General features: G+C 33.3%; 1 protein-coding gene across 3 annotated transcripts in view; it reads right to left on the bottom strand.

Moving 5' to 3' along the window:
- The window catches only part of vta1 (vesicle (multivesicular body) trafficking 1), a 70,899-nt gene that overhangs the window by 33,542 nt on the left and 24,919 nt on the right, over positions 1 to 12,438 (bottom strand). For all 3 annotated transcript variants that reach the window (XM_088626295.1, XM_088626296.1, XM_088626297.1), the window contains one exon: positions 5,470 to 5,564. In XM_088626295.1, coding sequence (XP_088482421.1) covers positions 5,470 to 5,564 — 95 coding nt within the window. The remainder of the gene's footprint in view (positions 1 to 5,469; positions 5,565 to 12,438) is intronic.

Genomic DNA, 12,438 nt, shown 5'->3' with positions numbered 1-12,438 from the left:
ATTTATTTTTCCCCTTCAATGTATGCATCATTCATGACCCCCATCTTCCACACACTTAAACACGGAAAAAAATGTGGGGCTCTGGTTAGCAAATGTGTCTGTAGGTACTTATTAATGTAAAAATGGGACCATTTGCAAACCACAGCAACCACATATTAAATGTGATTTAGAAGTCATGTTTCATTCTTCAAAGGTGAAAAAGGATTTAATATTCTTTTTTAAGAGCACCTGGGTATCTGTGACAGTAAAAAGGTTATGAGCAGTGGATGTACAAAATTTACAATCACAGTTAGAATTTGACTGGGGTTTAAACTTCAGAGGTTGAGATGTTTAATTTTTCCATATCAGAACTTCATACTGTTTTAAAATTTAATTTTTCAGGAAATAAAGGAAAAAAGGTACCCAACCTATGTTCCTCATCTATTTTCCTACGTTCTAATGGGTTGAAATAAATAGATTATAAATAGAGTGGATTATGTACAAATGCTGTACTAAATCAAAATGACTTAGACGACCAAATTTTTGCAATGAAAATGATTAACTGAAACAGAATAAAAAATCTTCTATGTAATCCAAGGTGTAAACAAATTCATAGGCAATTTAACATAACTGAATGGAACTGCCCAAAATAAATTGTATATTGTATTTAACACCCATATTAATTTAATGATAACTACTATAAATTTCTTAACTGAACAGCAAAAAATTAAGTTTTGACTTTGCTGTTCCAAAACAATTGCACGACACTGTAACTCCAGTTCATTAACTAATCATACTACAATGTACAACTGCTTAAATAGCCTTTTATGATAAAAGAAATGAAGAATAAAAAGTATTGTCCAGATAATTAAAGCACTAAACACTAAAAGATGAAAAATCTCTAAACTGCTGCAATTAAATGCACATTCCTTTTAATAATGTACTGGAGATATAAAAGTCTGTAACACAGTTAGTAACAATTCTGCTTTTTTCTGGCAATCATCAGCAATAACATTCTACATTAGTTCACTCTTTCAACACGTGACAGTGTCTTGTTCAGATGATGGCAGATATTGAGTATGGGCAAATATGAGAGACTATGTAATTATAAACACTTTTCTGCCCTTGCATAATTGAGAATTAATATTTGTATATCACATTATACATGGATGCAGTATTACCTTATAAATGGCTACACCTTGCATCCTTTTTTTAAGACAAACTAAGACAAAAAGACAAGACTACAACAAAATATCCAGAGCAAACACTGCATACTTATGTGTAGGTGTCATGTTATGTTTATGTGCAAAAAAAGGAACAAATGTTGTCCTGTTTCAGTCACAGTGCAACACCGTCACAGCTCTTCATCAGGAAAAGAGAGAGTGAACACACTTAGGATTACAGCAGGAGTGTCACAATACAACATGGCACACAGGGCCAACAACCTTGAGTGCTGAATCCCAGAAAAGCTCTAATGATGGTATATTGGCATTACTTTAAAATGTATACAACGATTTCCACCAGTTTTACAAATACTGTAAGATCTGTGGGCTTTATTGTGTGCACATGCATTTACCATGCACAGTACTGCCCATTATTCAGATATAAAAAAAAGGAAAAAATTTTGCGGATACTTTGCTAACAGAAAAATAATATTTCTAAAAAATAAACTTCTTCTGACTTAAGTAAATATTTGAACTGCGGTTTGGTTTTTGCATAGCCAGCATTCTTAGTCTGCTTTTTTAACACCTGACATAAGGCGCATTTAATGTCACAATTTGAAAATCCAGAACATCGTACTAATCCATATTGCTTAATTCTGAAGTGTGCCTGAAAATAACGCATGATATAATTAAAGTGCATACACTAATCAAAACATTTATGATCAATAAAAACATTTTTAAAGAAAATTTGCACCTAGGTAAATTTTCAAAAAATACATTTCGGATTAACTTTTACAACTATGCTGGTGAGTTACTGTATAATTCCTAATAATTATGAATGTTTTCTAATAATTAAACAAAAGTAATTAAAGGTGCAGCGATATTTTATTGGATACGGTGGACCCATTTAAAACTAAGTGCAGTGGTCCTTTTTTCTCTCTTCAATGCAGTAAACCTTAAATTATTCAGAAACCCAGATTTGTGTTTGCAGTATTGTAGATTTTTCCCTGACTGGATGAAAAGAAAACAACATCACTAAGGTGTTTCCAGGACATAGAATGAACTTCTTGTAAAGCAGTACCATACCCTACTATTAAGAAGAAACAGTATCTCCTAGGTTTTCTGTACCATACCACCTTTTAAAATAATCAAATGTCAGGACATTTAAAGTGCACGTACCTGGCAGTGTAGACAGAAAGACATTTATTGCCAGAATATCAAAAGCATAGCATTCATACAAAGATTAGCAATGGTTTATTTTCTGAGCCTTGGCACCAGAGTTCTAGTGTTTGAAGCGACTCTTGATTTCTAAAGAAATATACACACAGCTTTCAAAACATAATTATCATTCTGCATTTAAAGTATAAAGTATGTTTCAATGATGCATTCCATCAATCATTCGAAATGGGATTATCGTCTTCCATAAGATGGCCCTACATATACTGTATAACATTATAGGATGAATCTGTTAAAACTGCATATTTCTAGGCCATGTAGAGACAAAACACGACAAGTAACATAAAGCTATTAAAAATTAATGTGGAAAGTTTTAAATCATTATTGGAAAGTCAGTCAGTTGCATTTTGGGTTTAGGCTCAGAATACTTAACCTTTTTTTCTGTTATGTGAAAAAGGAAAATTCAAAAGGAAATTCTGCCAAGAGGTACAAATGGTGGAAATTGCTTATTATGTCTAATTATGGTAATAAAAATGTCTTTCACTAAAGGTACTCCCTTTAAATGTTGAAATCATAATCACAGCAAATGAGCATAACAATTGATATGCTTCACCTGCTATTTAAACCATAACCATTTAATCGGAAGATTTTTCCCCGATTATTTGAAATGACAAAATATTTGCAAGTACAGATAAAAGAGCCAACAGTACAGTAACTCCTTTATTTGGGAATATTTTCCATTTTAATTGTCAAAACTGTTATTTTTAAACTATAGGTGAATTTAAAAAAGTATACATCTTTTGATGCGTAACAAAAAGCTCATGATGAAAAACTAAAAAGTATAATAAAGAAATCACTTTGAGGTCAAACTTTATTTCACACTTTGACATTAGTACTTGCCAAAATACCTAATTGCATCTAATTTAGGCTTAACAAACACTGATTTCTTATATAAAGCAATAGCAGATAATAGGTACCAAATATATATTTGGTCTACAAAAAGAATGCAGATCTACCATGTATCAGAAATAAAATAGAAATTAAATTCTAATTTATAATGGAGGAACTCTTTCAATGCATACAGGCATAGGGTTGCTTTCTAAAGATGTGTGCAGTACATCTCTTAAATTTTTACTTGTTCAGGTGGGTAGCTGCATCAGCATGCGTAGGCTGCAAAGGAATAAGTAATAGGTTTATTCCATGCTGAAAAAAAAGAAGAAAGAAAACACAACGTTTCGGCCGTGGAGCCTTCTTCAGGCTTTACACCTGAAGAAGGCTCCACGGCCGAAACGTTGTGTTCTCTTTCTTCTTTTTTTTTCAGCATGGAATAAACCTATTACTTGTTCCTTAAATGGTTACTTTCGTGCAAAGGAAATGTAACTGGAAATAAAAATCAGTTTCTTCTTTTCATTTTTATTCTGCTGGTTCGAACTAGGGTTATGCCACTATCGGAGTATTGCATCTGTATTGGGGCAGCAGCTCATCTTCATTTATACTATAACGGATTCTGGTTCTCTGGGCTTGTGCCCTCGCCACTCCCCACCCCAGTTCAGAACCTGCAAAGTTAACTAGTCAAGTAGTTTGATGACACCAAAATAGGAGAAGCAACCATTAGAAATGGCAAATTACTGGTAGTTCCCGACTTGCATAAATATGACTTCAGGTAAAAAGTTACGTGCAGCCTCAGTGTCGTTTCCCATTGCGTTTTATGTGTGCATTTGCACTGTGTATTTGCAGTTTTACCCTTTTAGTGTGAAATGCATTCTAGTGATACGAAAGGCACTAATGCTGTGAAAAGCACTATACAAGTACTTTTCAAGACCACAGTTTTAATATTAAACTACTGCATAGTACATTTTAATAATGTTGCCATTGTGTATTACAGTACTGTAAAGTTATTATTTTTGTAATAATAACAGCTGTAAGTATGAATGTACTGTATAAGAGTTTGTTCTGTGTAAATTATGGCTTATGTACAGTAACATTATACAAAATGTAACCCTTATGAAAACTGAGGTATACCTGTAACCTTTTTATTTAGATGTTATTAAAGTAAATGTTTAATACTTGTGAAATATGTGGCAGATGACTGTTACAGTGTAACTTGCAGGTTGCAAAATCAATGGTAAATAAGAAATGGGAAACAGCTTGGAAAAGCTAACTAAAAAAGAGATTTTTATTTTGAAACTTTCATATCATAGACAATGCAGGTGAAATGATAAAATAGCAAACAACCTTAGTACATTCAGTTAAAAGTGTACAATGTACAAATAAGATCCTATTTAGAATACAGTACTATGTTTGTTAGTGAAGAATATGTCTGTAGGAGTTAACATATCAAATCACTTAGTTGTCACAAATCTGTTGTTACCACAAGTAGAAATAACACTGGAAGCACAGGGATGAATTCAAGGACTTCAGAGAAGGGAGGCACAGCAGGAAAATATCATTAAATACAAACAAAAGGTCAAATGTACCTGAAAACATAACTTACAAACTATATATATATATAGAAGCACAATTTTATTTTCAAACTGTTGAAAATCTTTAAGTTCTTTCTACATTATCATCACCTGAAAAAGTGGCATGAAGCATTCTGACTACCCAAACACTTAACACTCTTTACGACTGATAAGAACATCACATTGGTTAGGGCCCAAAAACTACACAAGCTAGATGGGCTACATGAACTGCTCTTGTTTTCATGCTTTATTTATTTTGGTAAAATCTTTCTCCTTACAGTAAAACATTGTTTTCTGTACCCTGCCCTGACAAAAATCTATAAATGTGGTGTACAGACCTGTTTTGTATAGAAAGAACAAAGCAGACATTATTTAGCAGGTCCATGAATTACTCAAAATCGAGAAAAGCCTTTGTCCAGCTCAACTAAAACAATTTCTATTAAATCAAAACCATGCTGAGACACAAAAGGAAAGGAAGCTTTTGTAGGTTGCAAGACTGAGATTAGGAAACTTTTCTTGACACAGAGTTGTGTGCTGTGAATGTGGATCATGTGGGATCCTTCAAGAGCTGCTTGATGAGACTTTGGGGTCAAAAAGACCAAGTAGATACAAAAAAAGTCCATTCCATCTTTTAATAAGTCAGAATAACCAAAAGAAGAGGATGTTTTTTTCCCCACAAATAGCCTTACCGTCTCCAATTGATCCATTAGCTTCACTAGAAATTTACGACATTCAGGCGTTTTACTGTCAAGTTTCATTCCTGTCTGCATGGCATAGAGACGACCTGAAAGAGAAAAATAAAAGGTTGTTGCACATTCCTTCATACACAAAATGCATAACATGCATTTATGTGCTAAATTACCATCCCTTCTTGCCAGAACACAAACACTCTAAGGTGATGTCTTTGTATCACATCATGTACTGTAGGCTCCCATTATCTACTTTCAAAGTGTATATTAGGTACACCGCAAGGGTGTTTCTTCCATGTTCGTAACATTGCTCACTTATTAATATACTTGCTCTGCTGTCTGATGCTAAACTATTGAAAAATGATTGTATTTAATCAAGATTAGACCTCTCAGTTACCTTCTAATGTACTAAATATGCTTTAGTTTGTGAAGTATTTTGTGGTTTGTGCACCTAACTAAAAGAACTCAGCATCAGCATGTTACTCCCAGCTTTTCAAAGTGGTACCCAATGAAATTTAGAGTAGACTTTCAAATTCGCTTATTTAATTCTAAACTAGAGTGCTCTAACTCCAGGGTAAATGAAGAACTTATTTCATGAGTAGAGCCCAGCTTTGATATCTGAAAATTTTAAGTCTTCTTACCATGCCAAAAAAACAGGCTCTCAATGGGCAACCGAGTCTAACTATGTGTGCCACAATTTCTGTGGAAATCAATGCTCAAAGCCTTTAGAGAATCTATGAATGCTGATATTTTTAAAACATACTCAGATCGTTTCAATAAAGCATTTAATTTATAACTTCATTTTAGTCTTTGGTTTACAGAGTCAATTTGTGGTGTTTTTATATCTTTTTACTTATGTGTATTAGGATTATTTGTCAAATAACTCTCATTAGTAAAATTGTATTACAACATGATTTGTCTTGTTTGTATCCATTAGTGCAGCTCCTTCTTCATTGATGTAAATTTCAACACAAGAACTACCATGCCTAAATTCTATGTTGACTATCCCCTATATTTATAAAGCCAGACAAGTTTTATTCTGAAAAGAGAAGAAAGGAAACACAACGTTTCGGCTTACACCCGAAGACGGCTCCACAGCCGAAATGTGTTTTCTTTCCTCTCTTTTCAGTATGGAATAAACCTTTAACTTGTTCCTTTGCAGCCTACGCATGCTGACACAGAATAGAACAAGTTTTATTCTAACTATTATGTACAAAATAGTATTAGCTATAGACTATCCTTCTCCATATAACCGAATACTTGGAGTAAGCAGCATGTTTTGTGAAGATGAGCCTACTCATTCCCACCTTGAGGCTTACTAGCGGTCTGTTAATTATACCTTAGTAAGAAAGCAGAAATCCGTAATAAAGGCTTTATTGATAAAATGTTATTTAGAAATAAAATCTAAGAGCATATTTCTTAAATTTCTAAACAGGGGTATTAGGAGGTTAATTAGTGGGCATTTGCAATCGTCGGTTCAGCATGGGAGATAGAATCAGATGTTTATGATCATTTTAGCAGGTTATCTGAAATTAAGCATAACAGTGACCTTACAAAGCCTTACTGTTTAGAAGTAATAAATTAGGAGCATATTACTTAGAATAAAATATATTTTTAAAACAATAATAATAATAAATAATTTTACAATTAAACTAATTCTTCTTTTCACTGTAGTGTAATGGACACTTCCTGAGTGAGCAATTGAAACTGGTTTAACATTTAACTTTTTTTAATTATACAATATGAGCAGCAGAGTATAATTAATAATTTTCACTTTAAAATAGGCCTGCTGTATAAACCTAAAAGCTGTATACTAATAATGGATTTTTTTTACTACTTTCATCTAATTCTTTCATTTAATAAAAATAAATAAAGTGAATTTAAGTACTTTTAAACTTCATTTTGAATTTGCATGTTTGAGGTTGAATCCTACAGAGCTTGGCACTATTACCAAGACTTGGATGAAAAGGAAAAAATAAGACTTTTCCAAAGACAGAAAAAAAACAGAAAAAGTTCCATTGTACATTACATAAGTCAACATATTTAAAAAAATCGGAAAAGAAAAAAAAAGAAGAGATTGAAAAACTAATTGAAAACGTCTTAGCTAAAAACACATTTTAGAAAGAATTAGTTAAAATATTTTTGTAATCCAATTTAAAACTTCTTATTCAATGCTGTGAATCACCTTGTACAACATACAAATAAAATATGCAGTGAGTGTTGTGCATTTTTATGCAGGTGAATCACAATAAAAGTGCTATTTTCAAAATTTTGACCTGCACCCTGACAATTTATAAAACTATCACAACAATGAAAGATGAATATTTTCCCAAAGGACATTACGCATCATAGTTAATGACATTCAACATATTCAAAAGGCTAGAATACAAACTTGTTTTTTCTTTAATCTGGATTTACCATTGTTTTTTTTCATACCTTCACCCCCATTAATCACCAAATGTTAATCATTGTGATGTTAAAACCACCAACCAGTGCTGCACCACAGGAAGAACAAGGACTGTAAACACTGTCTTCCAAAATGCACACACTGTAAGAGCCATCTACCATTTTTTAACAGTGTTAAAAGGATTATCACTAATAACAGTGATATGTTCCTTGCTTACAACAGTGCAAGCACACAGTTTACACAAGGAATGGTGGAAGTCAATAGCAAGCTGTCTATCCTTGCTGTTATACCCTTCATTCAAGAAATGGCAGGATAAAGTCCTCAAATCATATAGCTTCTAGTAACCAAAAAAGCAATTAGGGCCAAATGGACTCCTCTTATTACAATGTTCTTCTTGAGTAGAACGTAGAGCTCAACTTCCACTCTGCAAGGGTGTCGTTTTGCATTATCCCTTCTGAATCCCCCTAGAACTCCTAAAAGCTAAAAGCAATACTGACCAACGAAGTACTTTCTTGTAAGTAAAATATAAAGACAAAGACGTGTATTACTGAACTGTATTAAGCTTTAATGTGGGTATAGAATACTAAAGAAAAAATAAGCATTTTGGTGAGGTAAATAAGGTGCAATTAAGTAATGAATTGCAATTCAGAAAAATAAAATAGTCAAATTATTTAAAAATTGTTTCTGTAAAATGGGTTTCTTTTTTAAAATTGGGAAGTTGAACCATATTTTCCACTTAATTCTAACATATTTAGTTCACGTTTAACAGGGTACTATTGCATGCCAGTACCAGTTTGGGCATTTTGTTAAATAAACAGGACTTCTATTTACAGTCAAACGTGTAAATGTTTTAAGGGCTCCAGTAGTAACACTTTATGAGCTTTACTGTAGTTTAGAACATGTTTCTGTTAAAAGAGTAATGGACAATTTTTTTCCTTGCGTTCTAAATTATGGGAAATTTTGTATATACTGTACTCTACAACACATGTGAAAAGTGTTTTAAAAGCTATGACGTGTTGATGGGGTATGTTTTTCCCTAAGGTTCTGAATTCAGTCAGAACATTTGTACCACTAAATGGTATCTGATGATCTGCGTGAACACAAACTAATGGATGATAAACAACTTCTGATAAAAATAAAACTTTTAAGTAAATATAAAGTAAGAGAATAAGGAGCATTTAAGTCAGGTTGATAAAGTAATTCAAGAGGTCCTCCTTACTGTAATCCCCTTACTTCTGTTATATGCAGAGCCTTGAGTGCAGTCTGGTACCATGCAGATTCTGAACTTAAAACTCACTTTCAGTTTAAGACCACTGAAATCCCAGCCCAGCAGTATTAGGCTACACTGTCTTGAAAGAATTAAAACAAAAAAACGTATACCCAGATGGGAATGTTTAAGGTATTACAAACAAAAGAGGAGCATAAAAGTTAATAAACTGTCCTGTATGTCAATAAATTTAAAAAAGTTTTTCTAGCAATTCCAAGTAAAACTATAACACTTGAACTCGCCACAGAATACTTTGCACTGAAAACTGATTTCAACAAGTGCTGTCTTGTGATATCAAATAAACTACATGGCTTTCCATCATTCCTGTCTTCTAAATTTTGGAATTGAAAATGGCACAGTAGGATACAATATATTTAAAAAAGGAAAGACCAAAGATTTAATCAAATTCAATGCTAATAAAATGTCAGCAGCTATCTTTTATAAGGTTAACTTTTAAGATAATACACATACTTCTATATAAAAATGAGAACTTAAAGTACTGCACAAAGACAAAACCTTTTATTTGGAATGTCAATAATTTCATTGGTGGCTTCTTTGTCCAGTTTGCTACGTTTAATTCTAAACTCCACACAATCAGACTCAGTTCAATGTAAAGAATCTATTAGCTACAAACCAAACACATAATTGCATGGCATATTATGGGTGCTGTTTCTGTTATTACACTGCAATGTAATACAGTACAGGGTACAATTAATTAAAACAGATCCTAGATTTGTATGACAAGTATACAGTGTCATCATACTGAAACTGAACGGAAAATGGGATGGCTTGTGCTATGTTTTTTTTTTATATGGAAAAGTCTAACAAGCTGGAAGCAATCCACTGAAGATTGATATTAAATACTAACTTAAACCCTGAGGCAGTGCCTTACACAGTAGCTGTTCCTTTTTGTAATCAGTATATTAAGCTCTAAAATCTAAAATTGGAAACCACATTACAAATGTTTCTAAACTAATCATCAAACAAATTTTCAAAACCTTATGCAAACCTAATCCAGCTGAAACCATATTTCTTCCAGAGCTCAAATCACAACATATAGACCAACAACCATGAGATTTTTTCCTGACATTTGACGTTGCCCCTATTACAACAGATTAGACTATGCATTGTACAATGTCGTCCTTTGTCGTGCCACGACGCCCATACTGCTAAAGCTCAGATTTTCCTCATTTGAAACAATGCAACAGTGTGGTCATTCAGAATGCAAGACCATGAAAATTAAAGTCACAGTCTTCTCCTACAATTCAGCAAATCCTTTTAGCTTAAAGGCATTGCTTTTTTTTTTTGGACAGGGCTGGGGGTCACTATGGCATCATTCTTCTTACTATGAGAAAGTAATATGTTGTCTTGGTAACAGTCTCACAGGAATATCCTACCAATACTTTGGTAACACACTAACTTCCAGCTGCTGTTCAGCAATGTTTACTCTCTGCATCTGGTTACTTTCTGTAATCTGTTTTCTTCGCCATCTTAAAGGGGAACAGCAATGCTAATTTAATATTTTGGGGTTAGAAAGAATCGGCATTGAGGAATGCATTTCAAACTACAATGAAAGTAAAATGTACACAGTAATGTGCAAAACCTCCAATTTACGTCCCACAAAATTGACTACGTTTCCAGTTTTGCACAGAGCCATATTCAGTGATTTAGAATGAAGCAACCCAACTTCCTGTGAGGTGAAGTGGCCCTATTACATTATAAACAAGCAAGCTTGCGAATACGTCACTTTTAATCCAATAGAATCAAACCTATATTACTCTCGACTTCAAGGCAGTTTTGCTTGTTAACACTGCACGCAGATCATGTTTCTGCAGTGAAATGTCTGCTTCACAACCTTTACGTATTCGCTCGTACATTAAATTACATAAGTCATTACAGTAACAAGTGAGCAGGAAGGACCGCTTCATATTGCAATTCACGCAAACTCTCGCCCTTGGTGATACCAGGGGTTTGTGACAAGATGGCGACTTTACGGTTCTTTCACAAACTACATGACTTTGTACTTAAATCACAATTTGTAAAATTTTGAGATTGTGTCAATTAATTTATTTTGTTGTACTATTTAAGGCAATGACATCATTTACATTTGCTTTAAGTGTAGATGTTTCACATGCTGTAAAAAAAGGCACTTTCTACCCAGTTTCAGCTAAATATTTTTTCCAATTTCCCACCATACTATATGTCTCACAGTTGGACAAAACGAGAATAATTAGGAAAATACACCATCTAAATGTCCTTTTGACTTTTTTTTGCATAATCTATCCCATGAGAGCAACCTTAGACTGCAACAGTGTGCTTAACACTAACCCACTAGGAAAAAAAAACACAGGCCATGTGTTGAGCAAATAATAACAACACATGACTTTAACAGATGCAGAGATTGCTGGTCCAATGATCCGTCTATTAACTTAATGTTATTGCAACCTTCAACAGCAGACTGTTTCCGATGTTTGACTACTATTAGGTTAATCTCACCAATAAAAAGCAATCTGTAGACTGTCATGCTGTACAGTGGATACTTGCTATACCTAAAAGAAGAATACCAAAAATAAATGTACATCCAGAATTTTATATGTTTTCATCATAGGAGAGTTTTGTCCTTGCAAATTGTATTATTTGCCCACAAGATAGAAGGATGAGTATATCTAACCCTTTATCAAATCCCTGGCAAATGTCTAATTTCAAGAGGAATAAAAGTGCAAATTCCCAGTCTCGGGACATGACCGAGTGTTTTCACCAACATCTGCAGTAGGAACAGAATTGTATATTCAGGAATGTCAGCCCGCGCGTTGTGCCTTCCTCACTACAAGGATGTTATTATGTAGCAGCAGTTTAATTTGAAGACTGGATTTAATCCAGGAATCAAGAGGGAAAACAATGTCAAAGAGTTGCTTTTCCATACATTTACAACATTGTAGTGAGCGGCACGAGAGTCTTTTATTATAAGCACATTTTAAGTGGAGTTTAAATATTATATAATGATATCTTCAGAGAAAAATAAATTGTATCGTGCAATGTATCAGTTCTAAATTGTATCATACCTTCATTACCTACTAAATGAATGTGGATGGACAGTGCCTTGTAAAAGTATTAACTTACAGTTTTCACATTTTATTGTTTTAAAGCTTCCAGTTATGACACTTAACATGGCAACCTACTCCACATAAAGCAAGAAACAAAACAGAGAAAGTAAATATAATATTTGATAGTAAATATAACATTTAATATTATTTGTTGTGGCAAAGCTAAAGTAATTGTAGGCAGCTACATTAAT

The sequence above is a fragment of the Lepisosteus platostomus genome, chromosome 3 (assembly GCF_059453375.1).
Source record: "Lepisosteus platostomus isolate fLepPlt1 chromosome 3, fLepPlt1.hap1, whole genome shotgun sequence".
Taxonomy (NCBI): Eukaryota; Metazoa; Chordata; class Actinopteri; order Semionotiformes; family Lepisosteidae; genus Lepisosteus; species Lepisosteus platostomus.
The sequence above is the reverse complement of the archived record's forward strand: the minus strand, read 5'-3'. Positions and strand labels throughout refer to the sequence as shown.